The sequence below is a fragment of the Daphnia magna genome, linkage group LG5, assembly GCF_020631705.1.
Source record: "Daphnia magna isolate NIES linkage group LG5, ASM2063170v1.1, whole genome shotgun sequence".
NCBI lineage: Eukaryota > Metazoa > Arthropoda > Branchiopoda > Diplostraca > Daphniidae > Daphnia > Daphnia magna.
In genome coordinates this window covers 8,984,020-9,003,535 of record NC_059186.1, presented here as the reverse complement: position 1 = coordinate 9,003,535, position 19,516 = coordinate 8,984,020, and the positions used below count along the sequence as shown (strand labels likewise).

The 19,516-nt window shown below is 41.1% G+C and overlaps 2 protein-coding genes and 1 long non-coding RNA gene across 8 annotated transcripts; 2 read left to right on the top strand and 1 right to left on the bottom strand.

Moving 5' to 3' along the window:
* Window positions 1-368: 368 nt before the first annotated feature.
* On the bottom strand, window positions 369-1,308 carry LOC123472566. The gene is made up of 2 exons (XR_006647054.1): window positions 1,167-1,308; window positions 369-778 (listed from the first exon to the last, which is right to left on the bottom strand). It is a non-coding gene; the product is annotated as an uncharacterized LOC123472566 (long non-coding RNA).
* LOC116922751 (dynein axonemal heavy chain 7) lies at window positions 509-16,403 on the top strand. 6 transcript variants are annotated; one of them, XR_006647050.1, is made up of 52 exons: window positions 509-787; window positions 847-1,130; window positions 1,197-1,386; window positions 1,444-1,608; window positions 1,697-1,853; window positions 1,915-2,083; window positions 2,150-2,254; window positions 2,319-2,580; window positions 2,643-3,040; window positions 3,100-3,253; window positions 3,331-3,387; window positions 3,449-3,546; window positions 3,619-3,726; window positions 3,793-3,905; window positions 3,969-4,120; window positions 4,177-4,352; window positions 4,412-4,640; window positions 4,705-4,908; window positions 4,982-5,151; window positions 5,212-5,330; window positions 5,399-5,565; window positions 5,623-5,862; window positions 5,923-6,088; window positions 6,182-6,267; window positions 6,355-6,492; window positions 6,567-6,701; window positions 6,765-6,928; window positions 7,001-7,187; window positions 7,250-7,348; window positions 7,418-7,545; window positions 7,617-7,798; window positions 7,861-8,062; window positions 8,120-8,294; window positions 8,360-8,526; window positions 8,596-8,788; window positions 8,849-9,054; window positions 9,139-9,295; window positions 9,359-9,537; window positions 9,602-9,765; window positions 9,832-10,022; window positions 10,078-10,269; window positions 10,337-10,455; window positions 10,516-10,922; window positions 11,066-11,226; window positions 11,301-11,367; window positions 11,429-11,582; window positions 11,646-12,219; window positions 12,281-12,502; window positions 12,566-13,037; window positions 13,118-15,037; window positions 15,103-15,833; window positions 16,143-16,403. XR_006647050.1 is itself a non-coding variant. In XM_032929143.2 (51 exons), the coding sequence occupies exons 1-51, from the start codon at window positions 509-511 to the stop codon at window positions 15,738-15,740; spliced, it is 11,841 nt and encodes a 3,946-aa protein (XP_032785034.2). In that variant the 3' UTR covers window positions 15,741-15,971. The 6 variants fall into 6 exon arrangements, 3 of the variants coding, with proteins under 3 accessions (XP_032785034.2, XP_045030294.1, XP_045030295.1); XR_004394156.2 differs by lacking the exon at window positions 16,143-16,403 and adding an exon at window positions 15,890-15,971; XR_004394155.2 differs by lacking the exon at window positions 16,143-16,403 and adding an exon at window positions 15,884-15,971.
* Window positions 16,404-16,662: 259 nt separating this feature from the next.
* LOC116922923 (alpha-(1,3)-fucosyltransferase C) lies at window positions 16,663-18,373 on the top strand. Its single transcript, XM_032929405.2, has 2 exons — window positions 16,663-17,453; window positions 17,514-18,373. Exons 1-2 carry the CDS (start codon window positions 17,052-17,054, stop codon window positions 18,324-18,326), a joined length of 1,215 nt encoding a protein of 404 aa, XP_032785296.1. The 5' UTR covers window positions 16,663-17,051; the 3' UTR covers window positions 18,327-18,373.
* Window positions 18,374-19,516: the final 1,143 nt, after the last annotated feature.

The window sequence follows — 19,516 nt, the reverse complement described above, 5'->3', positions numbered from 1 at the left end:
TGCATCAATTGTTTTATTTTGTCAAGCACACTGGGACACTTGCAGTGTTTAAAACCTTTCTGAAACCATTATGTCAATTTTTCCCCTTAAATAACAAAAGTCTCGCCCGAATCACGGCCCAGATCACGTTGGACATGCATTTTCATTTAAACAAGCTGTCTCATAATGTAAAGGAGGGAGTGTGCTATGCCATGTTTGTTTTGAAATGATAGCTATATTTTGAACGAGTCGCTGGGGGACATCGATCCAACATCCAAACGACCTAATTGTGTATGAAACCGTTGCTTCCTTTTCATTCCCAACAACGCCAGTTTCATGGACTGGTTGTCTCTCCAACAAATATCGAATAATTAGCAGGTTTTTTGTTCTTTCGTTTAAAAGGTGAGTGTTTATTACTTAACAGATAATAATCCAGGTTGACTCAAAGTGGATGCAAACGTTTATCAGGATGATCAGCCCAGGAGCTTGATAGGAAGAAAACAAAAAGGGAATAAAAAGTATAGGTAAAATGATCAGGCGAAAAACCAAACAGCAGGCCAGTGAAAAGCAACGATTGTCTGAGGTGAAGGCAGAAATCCGTGAGAAAGATCGAGAGCGGGTCATCTTCTTTCGTCATATTGGTGAAATAGCTGATCGATATGCCTGGAAAGGCATTCACCACGATGGTAATCTCTCACGGAAAAAGCGCCCAGCCAGCAAAAATACAGCTAATCCTACAGCTATGATTCCTCTTGGGAATAAGTCACTCGTTCCGTTTCCTCCTGCCTGGACGGAATCTCTGCTCAAAGTAAGTGTTATAATTTTATCGTAGATGAACTAAACTCGTTCTGATTCCGGTTGATACAGCGCGTAGGTCTACAGACTCGGAACCCATCGTTAATAGATGAGTTAATGCAAGAAGTTGATTCGGATTATTGCTCGGCACTCAAAAACCTCAAACCAATCAATTTAGCATTTCCATTGATTCTTACAGTAGAATATGGACTTGTAATGGATAACAGTAAAAACAATTTCAAAGAGGCATTTCGGGTCATCCAACGCAATCTGCTTCGATGTCATCCTCTGATACATCGACCGGCAGTTCATTTGCGATCAAAGTTGAGCAGCATTCGATTGAAAGCCCTACCCAGGTAGAGAAACAAATTAACTTAGTTGTTCTAACAAACCTGTTCTATTTTGATGTGTCAACGTTGCAGCAAACAGTATGTACGACTTGAGGATATGGTTGAATCCATTTTGTTGGTGTGGACAAAAACCACTGAAGAATTCAAGCAGGTTGCACTCGGTGTCCGCCAAAAAATACTTATTAAAACAAAGAGTAGCCCAACGGCAGTTCAACGGTTAGCCAGAGTAGATGCCACTGTATGTGTCATGCTTTCTTTGCAGGTTATAGTTGGTTTCTCATCTTCCTGGTCAAATTTAGCCTAATTCTTAAGCAAATAGGTACAAGAAACATGTGCAAGATTGATGAAAGAATTAGCTGCTTTGTTTGAAAGTCCCACATTCGTTCCAATATCTATTGGTGTTGGTTGCAGTAAAGAAAACTTAATAACCATTACTAAAACGGCAGACGACATAGAAGAATCTCTGAGAGGTCTACTGCAAAAGGTAAAGCACGTGCTTCGTTTCGACGATTAAAAAATGGTTTTATCAATTGTAACATTATTGTAATATATCAATCGTATAAAATTGTAAGATTATTGACAACGTACCTTTCAACGTGGACGCTATTCCTACAAAATGCAACCTAAATCTTACCATCCCGGCCGACGTTCAATTGTTATTCGAAGATTGTATTCGGTGTTTTACCTCTAAATGCTGCCAAGAGAAGGACTTCTACGTTACAGAGTGTGGTAATTATCATGGGAGGACAATTTTTACAGAATGCTAAATATGTCACATTTTGATCTAAAGAGGCTCGTTTTGGCGATATAATTCGTGGGGAAGTGACGGCCAAAATGGATGAGATTTTGACAATTGAAGAACCCAGTATTGAAGAATGTATCCCGGCAATAATCGACATTCGTTCGCGAATGAAACAGGTGAGCCGTCTGTGGGAAATTGAACCTCATCAACGTTTATGGTACGTCAACAATGTCATGCTATTTATTTTATAAATAATTTCCAATAATCTTGTCACTGCTAACAGGTTCCTGAACAGCGAATTAAAAAACGTGATGCTTAGTCGGTTAACGTACAACAAGACTCGCTTAGAAGAATGTTTACTCGGGCAGTATCGTAAGGAAACCAATCGGTAGCTAAAAATCTGAATCTTATTTAGAAAAAAACAATGATTTTCGACTTGTTTTGATTCAAAGTTTGCTAGCTGAATTGGATCGCATGAAAAAGCAGATTCTGCAGCCTCCTTCTAATACGATGGAACTGCTTGGTCGCAGTGCCTATCTGGAGGAGGCACGTAATAAACCTCTGAATGATCTTATCGCCTCCATGACAGCACTTAAAGGACTTTTCGTTCGGCTTACGGACATTGTAACTTACACTGATGCTGACGTCATCCGGTCTTCTCAAGCTTTCTTTGGACCTGATGAAATTGTTCCAATGCTTGACGATGGCACTGAGGTCTAGTTCTGTGTTCTTGCATACATCTTAAGAGGCAAACTAAATTTTTATTATGTCAACAGTTAATTGCCAAATATCGGAGGCAATTTGAAGATCGCTATCAAGAAGTGCTTGAAAAAACACAGAAGGATTTAAAACGATTGAAGATTAAAATGAAACACTTTAACAATTGCGGAGACTGGGATTCGGTTGAGTATTATGTTAAAGACATAACTGCCATGTCTCGCAAAGTCCAAGAAATCCAACGCACAGCTAATTGGATCACTCAAGAAGAAATTCAGCTTAAGTACCCCATAACATCGTTCCCGGAAATTGCCGAAATCAACACTTATATCGAACCCTACATTCGTCTTTACGTCAGCATTAACTCTTGGCGTAAATTACTTAAACGATGGCTAGACGGGGATTTCCATAATTTAAATGCCGACGACATTGAAAATCAAACGGACGAGATGTCAAGGTAATTTGTTTTGCCCTTCCGTTTCAGCGCATTCAAACAAATTGTATTCTTTCCTCTAGGGAAATGTTCCGACTTCAGAAAGTGTTCCGTGCCAGAGGAAAACAGTTGGAAGTTGGAAATGCCCAATCAAGAAAAGCAAACGAAGGTGCCAATCAAATGGGAGCATCGTTAAAGATGTGTCAGAGAGGTTTGGATGACGTTAAAGAATTCAAGGTTATAACAAGACGTGTGATGTAAAAACCTACTCTCTCATGTTGAATTTTTTTTTTTTTGTAAACAAAAAAACATAGGTTCAACTGCCTATAGTGGGAGTAATTTGTAATCCGGGTCTACGAGACAGGCACTGGGTTTGTTTTGTCGATATTATAACCACTAAAGTTTAAATTTAGGTTTGAAAAATTTATTTAGAAAGACATGTCTGACCTGGTAGCCAAAGATCTGAAACCAAATACTGGAACCACTTTGCGAAAGTTCTTGAATCTCGGCTTGATGCCCTATTTAGAAAAGTAAATTTTGTTTTATTATTCCACTCTTATTACGGTTTAACGTGCAGAAATTTGGTTTCACCTTGTTTACAGATTTGAAGTTATCAGTGGGGCGGCCAGCAAGGAATTTAGTCTAGAAAAAGGCATGAAATCGATGGCTGAGGAATGGAATGTCGTAGTTTTCTCTACTGCCAAATACAGGTACAGCTGTTTGGTACAAACGTATATCATTCGTATTCGCCTTAAGGAATGTTGTTCTCCTTTCAGAGACACAGACACGCCTATTTTAGCAGGCGTGGATGAAATCCAAGCTCTTCTAGACGATCACCTTATTAAAACACAAACAATGAAAGGATCGCCTTTTGTGCGCCCAGTTGAAAGTATCCTTTGAAATCCAACTAACTGTTATCGCAAAAGTTTTTCACTATTGACACGTTGAACAGAACAATTACTCGCATGGGAAGGAACTTTGCTCCGAATCCAACAGACTATCGAGGAATGGTTAATTGTTCAGAGTCAGTGGCTGTATTTGGATCCGATTTTCTCCTCGCCCAATATCATCGACCAAATGCCTGACGAGGCTACCCTTTTTAAGGCATTACAATATTGAAGTACTTGGTTCTCTGATGTTGATTTTCTATTTTTATGCAGAATGTGGATGCAATTTGGCACGGGGTAATGGGCGCCCTCGTTTCAAATCCAAACGTGATGCAAACAGCAGGATCCGTAGGGATGTTGGAACAACTGGCTCATTCTTCAAAACTTCTAGAGCAAATCAACTTTGGTGTCAATGCATATCTTGACAAAAAACGGCTCTATTTTTCAAGGTCTGTCTTCAAATTCTATATTGCTTTAACCGACTAAACTTCCCAACTTCACGTATTAGATTCTTTTTCCTTTCAAACGAGGAAATGTTGGATATATTGTCGGAAACTAAGGATCCGCTTAGGGTGCAGACTCACCTAAAAAAGGTCTTTGAAGGAATTGCCTCCTTAGAGTTTGATGAGGACTATGTCATCCATGCAATGATCAGCCCTCAAGGTGAGCGGGTCCCCTTCGTTAACCCTGTAAAGACTGCAGATGCACGCGGAAGCGTAGAAGTTTGGCTTCTTCAGGTAAAAAGCCATGCATCCATTGTTAAAAATCTTTTCATAATCGACTGATTCGTCTTTTGCTAAGGTTGAGGATGCTATGATTGATGCATGCCGTCATATAATTCAGCAATCACTGCGAACCTGTGTAGAATCAAGTCGACACGATTGGGTAGCCAAAACACCCGGACAAGCTGTCTTGTGTGCCGCCCAAGTTCAATGGGCAGCTGGTATCACGCATGCCATTATTCAAGGACCTAAAGCCTTAAAGCAGTATTACCAAGATATATGCGTATGTTGCGCTTATTTTGTCTTTTCTAGACAACAGATTTTCACAGATATTTTTTCATTTTTACTGTGCGTAGACTAAATTAAATGAAAGCGCATCGCTTGTGAAGATGCCTTTAGCTAAATTGACACGTACCACGTTGGGCGCTTTAGTAGTAACGGAGGTCCATACACGAGACCTGGTGCAAGAGCTGATAGAGAACAACGTGACTGACATCAATAACTTCAGTTGGATTTCTCAATTACGGTAGGTAAATGTCTGTTGGTAAAATTTGCATTCATTTCAGCTTAATTATCTTTTCATCAGGTATTACTCGGACGAAAACAACGAAATCATTGTCCGCATGATCAATGCTACTTTGAAGTACGCGTACGAGTATCTGGGAAACACATCACGATTGGTTATCACACCGCTAACTGATCGCTGTAAGTTAGTACTTTGTGGAATTCAATATGTTATTTCATCTGTTAATGTTTCTTTCTCCTAATATTAGGCTATCGAACTCTTATTGGAGCGTACCACTTGCACTTGAGCGGAGCTCCGGAGGGTCCAGCCGGCACAGGCAAAACAGAAACGACCAAAGATTTGGCCAAAGCTCTTGCTGTCCAATGTCTGGTGTTTAATTGCTCAGATGGTCTAGATTACGTGGCCATGGGAAAGGTGAGCTCTCAGTTATGGCGTTGAAAAATTCATTAGTCATTAAACTTTTGCGCGTAGTTTTTTAGAGGCTTGGCCTCTTCCGGTGCATGGGCTTGTTTTGACGAGTTCAACAGAATAGAGGCCGAAGTGTTGTCGGTGGTGGCCCAGCAAATGCTCTCTATTTTACATGCCATTCAGTCTCACATGAAGACTTTTATTTTCGAAGGGGTTGAGTTAAAATTGAATCCCATGTGCTTTGTCTGTGTAACAATGAATCCAGGTTACGCAGGTCGTTCTGAATTGCCTGATAACTTGAGGGTGAGTTTACGTACATATTCTAGCTAAAACGTGAACAAAACATAAATTTGTAGGATGCAGGTTTTGTTTCGAACTGTGGCTATGATGATCCCTGATTATTCCATGATCGGAGAAATCTCACTGTACTCATATGGATTCACTGATGCCCGCAACCTAGCCACTAAAATTGTCACCACTTATAAACTCTGTTCTGAACAGTTGTCCACACAGAGTCACTACGATTACGGTATAAAATGTCGAAAACGCCATATCATTCATAAATTTGTTTTTGACTTTGGGGAAACTGGGTTTTGCTTTCCTCTTCGGGGGTGTGTCTTAGGTATGCGTGCTGTGAAATCTGTTTTGGTAGCTGCTGGTAATCTCAAAGTTCAGTCGCCGAGTGATGCAGAAGATTCTTTGATTCTTGTAGGTTACAAAATGTGTATTTTACGAAACAAGTTGTTTAGTGTTAAATTTCTAAATGCAAAATTTTCTTCCCATGCTCAACAAAAGAGATCCTTGATGGACGTGAATCTCCCGAAGTTCCTTAGTGGGGATCTAATATTATTTCACGGCATTATTGCCGACTTGTTTCCCGAGATACCTCTCCCTCAGTCTAAACACAGTGCTTTACTTGCGGCCATTCAACAGGTATACGTTTTTGTTAATTTTTCTTAACGTCCACATTATTTTTATCACATACAAATTATTCGACCAACTACCAGGCTTGTGATGAAAGAGATTTGCTGTTGACTGACAAGTTTGCACAAAAAGTGATCCAGATGTATGAAATGATGTTAGTGCGACATGGATTCATGCTTGTAGGTCGGCCAATGGGAGGCAAATCGACAGTAATACAGGTAAAACGGATCCTTACTTATTGATCTCCACAAGATGCGTTTTGTAATTAAATCAATTAACAGGTTTTGGCGTCGGCGTTAAATTTTCTTTCGTTGGAGGACAATGACGAGACCGGTGTTATTTATCGTACACTGAACCCGAAAGCCGTCACACCTGGACTGTTATTTGGTCAATTTGATCCGGTAACCCATGAATGGGTTGATGGAATAGTATCGCTAATATTTCGGTAGTTTCACCGTCTGTTTAACTACTTTGTTGTTATTCTCCATATTTATCCTTCATTCTCTTTCTCATTTAGTGAACTGTCAACATCAGAATCGAATGCACGAAAATGGATCATCTTTGATGGACCTGTAGACGCCGTTTGGATCGAAAATCTCAACACTGTACTGGATGACAACAAGAAACTTTGTCTAGCGTCTGGTGAGATAATCGGCCTCACTCCATCAATGTCCTGTATATTTGAAGTTATGGATCTCGCACAGGTTTGATAAGTGTACATCATAGCAAATGACTTATACCAACTAAAATTTTTGCATTCTGATAGGCGTCGCCTGCCACCGTTTCTCGTTGTGGTATGGTATACGTCGATCCCGGTGATCTTGGCTGGCAACCTCTTTTTCACACATGGCTTAAATCCTTTACGGTAAGAAAAATTCGTACTTTGTGTTAGAGGATCGGTTATTTAAGGCCAGCTTAATTTACATTTTGACAGGCAAACTGGAAAGCCGCACTTGAACCTGTGCTCGTTAGTCTGATTCAGTGGCTTATTCCAGCCTCTCTTAGTGGCATCCGCAAATTTGGCGTTGAATTGTTGAATGTTGAAGAGAATAGCAAAGTCTCGTTAGTATCCAAATCACCTCGGAAAATTCATGAGAACGTATTGCTTAACTACTCTTTGATAACTACTAAAGGTTCCTTTTACGTATGGTTCAAGCTCTAATGCAACGGTGTTGCGCTGGATTGAAAGATGTGAGATATGGTAGGGCCTGGCTACAAGCGTCCATACTTTTTGCACTCACGTGGACAATTGGCGGTGCTTTAGAAAGTGAAAGTCAGATCAAATTCGATACATTTATCAGATCTTTGCTATCAGGTACTTTGGCACACGGTGTAAACCTTAAATGGAGTTCAATTCACTCTAATACATTTGCATAGGTAAAAGTGAAGCGTTTCCCTATCCAACGAGCGCGGGACGTTGGGAGTGTCATTTGCCTTCTGATGGAACTCTATATGATTACGTTTACGAGTACAAACAACGTGGGCAGTGGCGTCAGTGGGCCGAAACTGTCCGTAATATTCCCATTCCAGATGCGAAGTCGCTTAGAGAACTTACTATTCCGACTGTGGATACTGCTAGGTAGGTTTTTGTTAACGAATAGAAGATGTTTAAAAAAAATTATTGTTTTCTTTCAAGGTATTCATATCTGCTGGACTTGAGCTTGGCTAGCCGTACCCCAATCCTTCTTGTTGGTCCCACGGGAACAGGAAAATCGCTTTGCATTCAGGAAAAAATGAGTGGATTTAGCGACGAAGAATTCGCTTCTCTTTGTCTGACATTCACTGCTCAAACATCCGCTGCTCAAGTTCAAGTAATATTACAGCCAAATTTATTTGTTTTGCCTTATATGACTGTAAACTGATCTATCGGTTTAAGGATCTTATACTCAGCCGATTGGAACGACGCAAAAAAGGTACCTATGGCCCTCCTGCCGGCCGACGTTGTTTAATTTTTGTAGATGATCTCAATATGCCGGCTAAAGAAACTTATGGAGCTCAACCCTCCCTTGAACTTCTCCGACAGTACTTTGATTATCATCAATGGTAAGGAGATAATAGAAGAAAAGGTTAAAATAATGTTTCGGCCGTTAAACTTCTATTTTGCTTTTACAGGTATGATCGAAAAGAGGCTAATCTTCTTGATATACAAGATCTTCAAATTTGGGGCGCAATGGGCCCTCCAGGTGGTAGTCGTCAAGAAATTTCGCCACGTTGTCTACGCCACTTTCATATTATTGCCATTAATCCGTTCTCCGATTCCACGATGACTCACATCTTCAGCACTATCCTTACAATTCATTTGAGCGTAATTTGCAATTATTAACCCCGTGAAGTTGGATATCCATCGTTGAAGTTTCATTTTTAGAAAGGCGGGTTTCCTCCAGACGTCTTTAGCTTGGTTGGTTCTATCGTTTCTGCCACGCTGGAAATCTATCGCGCAGCTCTAAGAGTGCTTCTTCCAACACCCTCAAAGGCTCACTATGTTTTCAGTCTGAGGGATTTTGCTCGAGTCATCCACGGTTGTTGCCTAATCCAAAAAGACGCGGTTGAAAATCGCAAGACTTTCCTAAGGTAAGTCTTTTACTCTTTTTTTTCAGTTTGCTTTAAGACTACTATTTTCAAATTCTGACAATTTCTTTCAATTTATGTCACCAGACTTTGGATTCACGAAGTATTAAGAGTCTTTGGTGATCGATTAGTTGACGAGAATGACACTAATTGGTTATACAACATGCTGCGGGAATGCGTTCGCACCCACTTTCGTGAGAACTTTGACAGTTTACTTGAACATCTTGGACGCACAGATGGCAGGGTATTTACTAATAGCACAATTCAACTTGTTTTAAGTAATAAATTAGTCCTTGGGATTCGCTAGGTGACGTTGGCGAGTTTGGAAAACTTAATGTTTGGAGATTATACTGTAGCGGACTTGCTCCAAGAAGATAGGATTTACAAGGAGGTTACAGACATACCTCGTCTCGACTCCGTCATCATGAGCTATATCACAGACTATAATAACACTAACAAAACCCGATTGAATCTCATCCTTTTTCAGTATGTTGTTAAGTTTTCATTCTCGCTAAGGCAAATGGAAGAAATAACAAATTTCTTTGACAAGATATGTTTTGAAACACCTGAGTCGAATAAGTCGAGTGTTGCGGATTTCGGGAGGCCATGCATTACTTATTGGAGTAGGTGGATCGGGAAGACAATCCCTAACGAAGCTGGCAGCTTCCATGGCAGGATACACGCTGTTTCAGCCGACTGCAAAACCTAATTATGGTAATCAAACATGCAAATTGGTTTAATGATAAGAAAGCTGAATATCTTTCTCCGCCTTAATTCCAGGAATTAATGAATGGCGAGAAGATGTGAAACGTGTATTGCGAACGGCTGGTGGTCTTGGCCGTGATGTTGTCTTTCTCATTTTGGACTCCCAATTAAATAACGCTGCCTTTCTTCAAGACATCGATTCAATGCTCAATAGTGGTTTGGTGCCTAATATCTTTTCCGTGGAGGAGAAACAGGAATTAATTGAAGTAAGAACCAATTTTGTCGTGAAAAAGTCAGAATCCATTTTCACGACATGTTTAGTTGGTTAGGAAAAATCGCCAGAGTGCCCCGCAAATGGAAAGCAGTCCTGCGTCATTAATGACTTATTTTGCCCAACAATGCAAGGATCATTTACACTTGGTGTTGGCTTACAGTCCTCTTGGATCTAGCCTACGTGACAGTGTCCGGTATTTTCCCTCTTTGATAAACTGTTGCACCATCGACTGGTTTGAAGTAATTTGATTCTTCTAATTTAAGAGAAAATAGCCATGATATAATAAGAACTCTTGTTGTTGTATAGGCGTGGCCCGAAGAGGCTTTGGAAAACGTAGCTGTGAGCACGGTCGAGACGATTGAAATCCCTGCTGAAACAAAGCGAAAGGTCGTCGTAGCCTGTAAATATTTCCACATGACGGCTACGTAATGATTTTTAAGCAATTGTATAAATCCCGAATCATAATGGTGCTTATTTTGAATTAGGAAATATGCCAACATGTTTACATTAAAGTTGGGCCGACCAGTCTACGTCACCCCTGCATCGTATTTATCATTACTGGCCGGATTTAGCAATTTAATGTCGGAGCAGCAGCAGCAGATCAGGCAAGCGATTGAGCGATACCGAAATGGTTTGTCTCGTCTGGCCGAAGCATCTGCTCAAGTCAATCAAATGCAAATCGAATTGTCCGAACTTCAGCCCAAACTTGTCGAAGCCTCCAAGCAAACGGATCTCATGATGAAAACCATTCAGCAAGAATCTGGTGAAGTGGAAAAAACTTCTACACTTATTCGAGCTGATGAAGTTGCAGCAAATGAGGAAGCAGCCATTTCTCAAGCGTTAAAAGCTGAATGTGAAGCTGATTTGGCTGAAGCATTACCAGCTTTGGAAGGTCAGTAGTTGCCGCTCTTTATGTATAGAATTTGATTTGCTCAAAGCTTTATTATAACCAACACATTTATCAAATTTTCCCTATCGGAGCTATCCATCAGGATATTAATGTCCCTAAATTAATGTAATCTTTTAAAATTGTAGCTGCTTTGGCCGCGCTCGATACTCTCAAGCCCGCTGACATTACCTTGGTCAAATCCATGAAGAATCCACCCAAGGTGATCAAGACTGTTATGGCTGCTGTATGTGTCATGAAAGATATCAAACCAGAGAAAATTTTAGATCCTGATGGATCTGGTAAAAAGGTAAGTTACCTTAGAATGTCTTAAGTCTACACGATGTATAACATTCAATATGCTGGTGACTCATTCTTGATTAGATCCTTGACTTCTGGGGACCTAGCAAGAAATTACTAAACGATTTGGGATTTCTTACTCAACTTAAAGGTAGAAACGCGTTCACTTAACGTTAGAGAAGTCAAATAACTGTGTCTTTCTTCATTTAAAGAATACAAAAAGGATACGATCCCACCCCATATTATGCAAAGAATTCGCACAGAATTTCTACCCAATCCAGACTTTGAGCCATCCGTCGTGGCCAAAGCGTCCAGCGCTGCAGAAGGGCTTTGCAAATGGGTTAAAGCCATTGAAATTTATGACAAGTAATCGTTATACATAACCTTTTTATTGTAATTCATTATAGCTACGTATTTCAATTAAAACAGAACAGCCAAGATTGTCATGCCGAAAAAGGCAAGATTAGCTTCAGCCGAAGCCAGTCTTGAAGAAACGATGAATTTGTTGAATTTGAAACGAAATCAGCTAGCAGTTCTAGAGGCCCGGTTGGCCCAACTGAAGGATGATTATGCCGAAGGATGTCGAAAACGTCAACAATTATCCGACGATGTTGACATGTGCTCGAAAAGACTTAGTCGTGCATCAGCTTTGATTGGTGGATTAGGAACAGAGAGAGAACGCTGGTCTGAAGCCGAAATCAAGTTAATGGACAAACTAGAGAACTTAACTGGAGATATTATGCTCTCGGCTGCCGTTATGGCCTATCTGGGACCTTTGACGTCGGCCTTCCGCGACAAGTGTACGGCTGATTGGGTCCAGTTTACTACAAATTTGGGAATACCATGTTCAGCTCGGTTCAGCTTATCGGAAACACTCGGTTCTGCCGTTCGGATTGAAGGCTGGACTGAATCTGGTCTTCCTAGAGACAGTTTTTCGATTGATAATGCGGTCATGGTTTACCATCAGAAGAAATGGCCATTGTTGATTGACCCACAAGGACAGGTTGGTGATGGATCGTCTCAGATTTAGTTTTTGTTCACCTGTTATTGTGTGACTTTTCCAGGCAAATGCATGGCTCAAAAGCTGGGAAGTTGACCGAGGTTTAGTGATTTTGCGAGCTGGACAAGCTGACCTTCTTCGTCAACTCGAACAAACGATCCCATCTGGTCGGCCGGTGCTAATTGAAGAAGTTGGTGAAGAATTAGACCCTTCATTAGATCCTCTTCTATCACGCTCCATCCAAAAGCAAGGCGGAGTTGAAATGATCCAGCTGGGTGATGGAATGGTAGTTACTTTGATGTTGTTGAAACATCCAGAAATGTAATACCTTTCGTGATTTCGCATCTAGGTCGAGTATCACCGTGACTTCCAGCTATACATGACTAGCAAACTACGAAATCCTCATTTCCTACCAGAAGTCACAACCAAAGTTTTAGTCATTAACGCTGCCATTACTTTAAAAGGGTTAGAAGACCAGTTACTTGGTATCGTGGTTGCTGAAGAACGGCCAGATTTGGAAGAGATGCGGCAAAAGTTGGTGAAGGAAGGTGCAGCTTGTCGTACAGCTTTGCAAGAGGTAGAGGACCAGATATTGGCTACCCTAAGTAAAGGAGGTAACCTATTGGAAGACGAAGCGGCCATTCGAGTTTTGGATGAATCCAAAGTCTTGTCGGCTGAAATTGTTACCAAGCAGCAGTTGGCTGCAGAAACGTCAATTCGCATGGAACAGTCAAGACAAGCTTACATGCCTGTGGCTCAGCATGCAGCTGTACTCTTCTTCTGTTTGGCTGAACTGATCAATCTTAGTCCGATGTACCAGTGTAAGTTTAACGATTGTGATAAATCATGTTTGTTTTATAGTTTACCATGGTTTAAACATTTTTTGTTTACGACTTTGCAGATTCCCTGAAGTGGTTTATTCGATTATTCCTTTTCTCCATACGCAACTCTATTCGTCCAGAACGCGTTGAAGAACGATTGGACATCCTTCAAAATCACTTCGATCGGGCATTATACACTAACGTTTGTCGAAGCCTTTTCGAGAAAGACAAACTTCCATTCAGCATGGCACTGACTTCGTCACTCATGATACAACGAGGAGAAATGTCCGCTGCTGAGATCGATCTTTTCCTCACGGGTAGCAAAAGTCTAACTCGCGGGGTAGCAGCCGAATGTCCTGAATGGCTAAGTCTAAAGACGTGGGATCAAATCTGTCAGTTGTCAACTGAACCACCGTTTATAGACGTCAATTTCTCCCTGATGCGACAAGGAGATCATTGGCAATCAGTCGCTGACGCAATCAACCCTTATGAGATGGAGTTACCAGAAGATTGGAAAATGAAATGGAAACCATTCCAACGGCTCCTTTTCCTACGCTACTTGGCACCTAGCAAAATTGTTCGCATGGTAAGAACGTTTGTTGCTGAACAACTTGGCGAAGAATTTGTCCAGCCACCTCCGTTCGACCTGTCCTGTTCTTTTGCGGATTCGGATTCTACAACACCTTTAATCTTCTTGCTAACCGCCGGCGCTGACCCTATGGCCTGCTTACTTAGGTTTGCTGAAGAGCATCGTGCTGGCGATGGGACTCTGCACATAGTTTCTCTTGGTCAAGGACAAGGCGTCCTGGCCGAAGAAAAGATCCAGCAGGCTATAGGTAGTGGAGAGTGGGTGATTCTCCAAAACTGTCATTTGGCGGCCTCGTGGATGCCAGCATTGGAACGCATTTGCCAGAAGCTAAGCAGCCAATCTCTTCATCCCAGTTTTCGCTTGTGGTTGACTAGCTATCCATGGGAAAGCTTTCCAGTTTCTATTCTACAGAATGGGGTTAAAATTACGAACGAGCCTCCAGTCGGGTTAAAAGAAAACGTACTGAGGACTTTCAATCCTGATCCGTTGGACGATCTTGTACAGCAGCAAGATCAGCTTAACTGGCCAAGCCATAAAATGTTGACGTTACGAAAACTGAGCTATTCTCTCTGCTTTTTTCACGCACTAGTACAAGAAAGACGTACGTACGGTGCCATCGGCTGGAACATACCTTATGCCTTTGACGATTCTGATCTGCAAATTTCATTGAAACAAATTCGAATTTTCGTGACCGACTACGAGCAGGTGCCTTATCAAGCTCTGCAATATCTGGTGGGAGAATGCCATTATGGTGGACGCGTGACAGATGATTGGGATCGACGCACGTTAAGCACTCTCCTGGCTGATTTTTGCAATCCAGAGTTGGTCGAAAATCCCAATTATTCTCTCGTGCAACCAGTTCATCCCCTTTATATCCTGCCACATTCAGCTGATTATGAATTTTTTTTGGAAGCAGTTCAACGTTTGCCAGTTTTGCAAGCACCCAACGTTTTTGGCATGCACGAAAACGTCACTATTGGGCGTGATTTACTGGAAGGCGACTATCTGCTCAGTAGTCTTCTAGCACTTCAAGGTTGCTATTCTTCCGGAATTGACGAAAGCGGAGATGGTGAACAAACCAGTGGAGAAGAAATTCAAGAAGATTCAGCAGAGAAAGCGCAACAACAATCTGCACCAGCACCTCCAGTTTCGTCTCAAAAGAAACCTACAGATGCAATCTTAAACGAAATGATTCAGGATTTGATCCAACAGCTACCGGAAAGCTTTGATCTTGATTTGGCTGAAGAGAAATTCCCTATCAACTATCTACAACCATTGAACACAGTTTTGGTTCAAGAAATGGGGCGTTACAATCGTTTAGTCGGAATTATCCGAACAAATCTTGGATCGTTGCAACGAGCTGTTTGTGGTCATGTGACAATGACAGCAGAGCTGGAATCGACAGGCAAAGGTTGTCATACATATTCATCATTCTTCTGTTATATTTGTTAGAACTAATTCTTGTTTTTTCTCTAGCTTTGCTCAGCAACCGCGTTCCAGCGGTCTGGAAGACAGCATCTTACCCCAGCCTAAAGCCTATGCGAGGCTATTTCAGCGATTTGTTAGAACGGCTGCAATTCTTCAGGTCCTGGTACGAAGACGGACAACCGGTGATATTTTGGCTGCCGGCTTTCTATTTCCCCCAATCCTTTCTGACCGGCGCTTTGCAGACAACTGCCCGTAAAAAACGAATTCCAGTTGATTGTCTTTACCACCATTGCCGAGTCATGAGTCCCCAAAAAGTTGGCAATCTTGATACACCACCAGAGGAAGGTGTATACGTTCGCGGTTTATACCTCGTAGGAGCTCGCTGGGACGGTGACGAGGAGTCATTGACGGAGCAACGTCCCAAAGTTTTATGGGAAGAGATGCCTGTTCTATGGCTCAATCCGTCCGAGCATTTAAAAGGTAACAACAAACAGGTGGCAAACCAACCGGATGAGTCACGTGAAACGTACACCTGTCCTCTTTATCGCACGTCTGAGCGACGTGGGGAGCTTTCAACGACAGGACATTCTACTAACTTTGTTATGTCACTGGAGCTGCCGACTAAGATACCACACAGCCATTGGATAAAACGAGGCGTAGCCCTCATTACCCAATCTGATGATTAAAATCAGTTGTTCAGCACGAGGATGGTTTTTAACTGCCGATAATTTAACTATACTAATTTTTACAACTTGACAAGACAAGCAAGCAGACACAAGGTATAAAGTTTGAAATTTTTTTGTCTTTTTTTTTATTCTCACTTATTTAGTTTCAGGAAATGTAAATGAATGTGGTGGAATTGGCTAAGTTTAATTCAGCTGCTTCTAAATACAATCATTTACGTTGCGTTACCTGTTGCAACCGTTACCATTCACTTGTAAATGAATGGCATATTGTAGGAGATTGACGTACACTCTAACAAGCATTCAATCTAAAACGGATAATTTTCCCCCTTTTTTTCTAATGTTAAAATACTGGTCTTTGATCAGTGCGATAATTTCATTTTACCGGCCTCACCCCTTTTTAAGGTTGCAATGCATGCTTATCAGTCGAGCGGTGGGACCATAGCCAATGCCCCCTCCGAATAGGTAGCCTACACTGTGTTCCGGAACTATTTGTGGTGTTAATTCATCGGTGATGGTTGACAGTCAAGTGGACACCACATTGAAATGGGTATGCTGAAACAGCGTGAGACAAAATCCTGATCAAGTAACCACGTGGAATGATTGGCGCTGCGCTACCGGCTCGTCACGAGGCATAGCCGAATTCTACCGCCTATAAAATAAATGGTAATTAAAATTAAATCAATTTACGTTTAGCCATCCGCAATGAACTGCAAAAAAGTTTCACTGATGTTTTTGGCCACCTGTATGGTTTTCGTGATTATTATGACGAAGTGAAAAATGTTGTGCTTACACAGCCACCAGTCAACTACTATTAGATTACTACTACTAAATTACTTAAGTAATTTGGAATTCATAACAGAAGCATATGAAATGAGCCAATGAAAATGGAACACTTAGATAGAGCTGCAAGTGCAACTGGTGTTGACACGCCCGAAAATATGGTGGACAATATGTGCTTTAAAAACAGCTAACAAAGGAACCTGAAACAGCTGGGCGCCGTTCCTAAACCGTTGTCGAATTCCACGTCATTTTAAAACGTCAATGAACTGACGAGAACACCTGGGCGTTATTATACTGAGCCATTATGGAGTTCCACGGCTCATCACACAGAAAATGTGTTTAGCTGGTATTCAAAAATTTAAAAACGAAAAGAGCAGATAAAGGATTGCACCCGTGACAGAGACATCTCTTCGGACGTGCCTTAACATCAAGCAGAGGTTAATCGGCAGCTCGTCGAAGAAAAACTTTACTTACGCCATATTGAATCCAAACATAACTTTGAGTTCGTCTACAAATATTGCAAAACAAAAAATGTCACAGAACGCCATTGAATTAAAAGATATCGCAGTCGAAACGAAGCAAAATGGTAATGGATTGTCGAAGCTGCGCTGTGCCAAGTTCCTGTTGATGTGTTTGCTCATCGACGTGATAGTCGCAATCGTATTATTCGGAAGTGACGTCACGAAATTTACAGAACTTTTACCGAATTTCCCTTTGTTCGATCTATTCGTCTCAGTGCGGGAGAAAAAAACGATTTTAGTATGGAACAGTGCGCATAGAATTGAGACTTCCGGCTTCGGGTTTGGTTACAAACCATTCGTCCAGCATAGATGTGAAGTCTCCGATTGTATCTTGTTTGATAACGCCACATTGTCCGTGTGGCAGCCTCTCGAAAGCTACGACGCCATTATTGTGAACATGCACGAATTGTGGGTAACTGAAATACCCGCCTTTAATAGGCAACATTTTCAGCGTCTCATTTTTCTAACGCAGGAGTCGCCTACTACTATGCCTATCGACGTCTATGTCCTGGGTAATATTTTCAATTGGACTATGACTTATAGACTTAATTCGGACGTAAAATTGCTCTACGGACGCATTGAAGCTGGCCCGACGGCTCCCAAGACAAGTGAGGAAACATTAAAGATGATTGAGCGAACGCGTCTTCCTTCGTCCAAAAACTACGCCACCACTAAAACCAATTTAGTGGCTTGGATGGCATCGCATTGCGAAACAAACGGTCTGAGAGAGACCTACGTCCAACAGCTGCAGAAGTTTATTCCAGTCGACATCTATGGCGAATGCGGCAATTTAACTTGCCCACGAAACGATCACTGGATATCTTATCCGGAGTGCTACACCATGCTCGAAGAGAAATACAAATTTTATTTGTCATTTGAAAACTCTATATGCACTGATTACGCCACTGAAAAATTTTTCGAGGTTATAAACCGTAATATTGTACCGATTGTATACGGAGGAGCCAATTACAGTCAAATCGCACCTCATCATTCCGTCATCAACGCTCTCGATTTCACACCGGAGAAACTGGCTGAGTTCTTGAAAATGGTTGATGCTAATGACACCATTTACAACGAATACTTTTGGTGGAAAGGTCATTATCAAGTGGAAGCTGGCATTGACCAAATGACTGGCCATGCGTTCTGCGACTTGTGCAAGAAACTTCACGAGGAGCATAACGTAACGAAGTACTATCCAGAAGTCGAAACAGAGTGGCACGCCGACAAGCATTGCAAGCAAGTTATTTCATGGGAGACGAATCAATCATCAACAACTTCAAATTGAATAACAATGAAACAAAATAATGAAAAAATAAACTAAAGAAAATATGAGTAATAGATAAAAGTAAATAAAGAATTTATAAAATTAAGCACAGTTACGTTTAGAAGGCGGCGCTTAGACCTATTGCGTATGGAACATATTCAAAAATATTTTATATTCAAAGGTTACATCACGTTGATGTTGGAAAGTGTTTTTTGTTGACATGACTGTTTGTAGTTTGAAGTTTGCTGTTGTACATACTTGAATCTCATTTCCAAGAGTTTTATTTACCTGGGAAATCCTTTAATATACAATCTTTGTATACATCGGTTTCTCTTATGTTAGTTAACTCATTCGAGTGTCGATCTCCAAACTTTCGGCGTGCATTGCCGACGCTCAACCGTTGAGCCATGAGTTATATTAGAAGGCACGAAAAGATAATATTGTAAAGGCAATTATTATAGGCTCGTAAAACTATATACTAATCTGAATATTTTAAATTCAAGGATGATAGCTTTGTGGCAGAACGTTGGTCTGCGGTTCCAAAGGACTCGTGTTCAAATCCCGGGTTAAGATTAATATATTAAATGAAAGCGAATGTGGTTATCTCATATCGTTTCTATTAGGTGTATTTATTGTGGACATGTTAATAGGAAACTATCTTGAATCATGCCCCAAAAAAATTTCTAAGTCCAAACGTGTTGAACTTAATTAACAAGAAAATATAGACAAAGTGTTTATATGACTAATGGCTCAGTGCTAGAGCATGGGGATTGTACGCCGAAGGTTAAGGGTTCAAATCCCACATTAGTCTTAAGAATTACTACCCATATCAATAGTTTCATCTGAATCAATATATATTACAGTCTTATAAGGACTTAATATTGTTCAAATAGTATGTATAGAATCTCTTGGCAGAGGATGCCAATGGTTGAACTCCGTTGCAAAACAACAAATTACGCATTCACGCCGACAAATCAAAATTAACAATTTATTAAAATTTCTTATTGGATACTATATTAAACATTGCCAAAATATCCCGCCCATTACTTCGTAATGGGAAAGTTTCTCGACCCGACTGGCTACGTGGAAGGTAGACACCTGGGAAGGTTGGAAGCCCAGGACACCAGGGACCTCCTGGGAATCGAACCACGGACCTTGGAGTTGCTAGGCGGATGCGATACCTTCCTGGCAACCCCCCCTATATCCCCCCC

What these genes read in the sequence shown, in the direction of transcription:
- LOC116922751 (XM_032929143.2), top strand. Translation starts at nt 509, where the DNA reads ATGATCAGGCGAAAAACCAAACAGCAGGCCAGTGAAAAGCAACGATTG. An exon ending in AGTTGGATTTCTCAATTACG is followed by an intron (nt 5,152 to 5,211) that starts GTAGGTAAATGT and finishes TCTTTTCATCAG; the next exon opens with GTATTACTCGGACGAAAACA. An exon ending in TCCTTACAATTCATTTGAGC is followed by an intron (nt 8,789 to 8,848) that starts GTAATTTGCAAT and finishes TTTCATTTTTAG; the next exon opens with AAAGGCGGGTTTCCTCCAGA.
- LOC116922923 (XM_032929405.2), top strand. Translation starts at nt 17,052, where the DNA reads ATGTCACAGAACGCCATTGAATTAAAAGATATCGCAGTCGAAACGAAG. An exon ending in TGAACATGCACGAATTGTGG is followed by an intron (nt 17,454 to 17,513) that starts GTAACTGAAATA and finishes TTTCTAACGCAG; the next exon opens with GAGTCGCCTACTACTATGCC.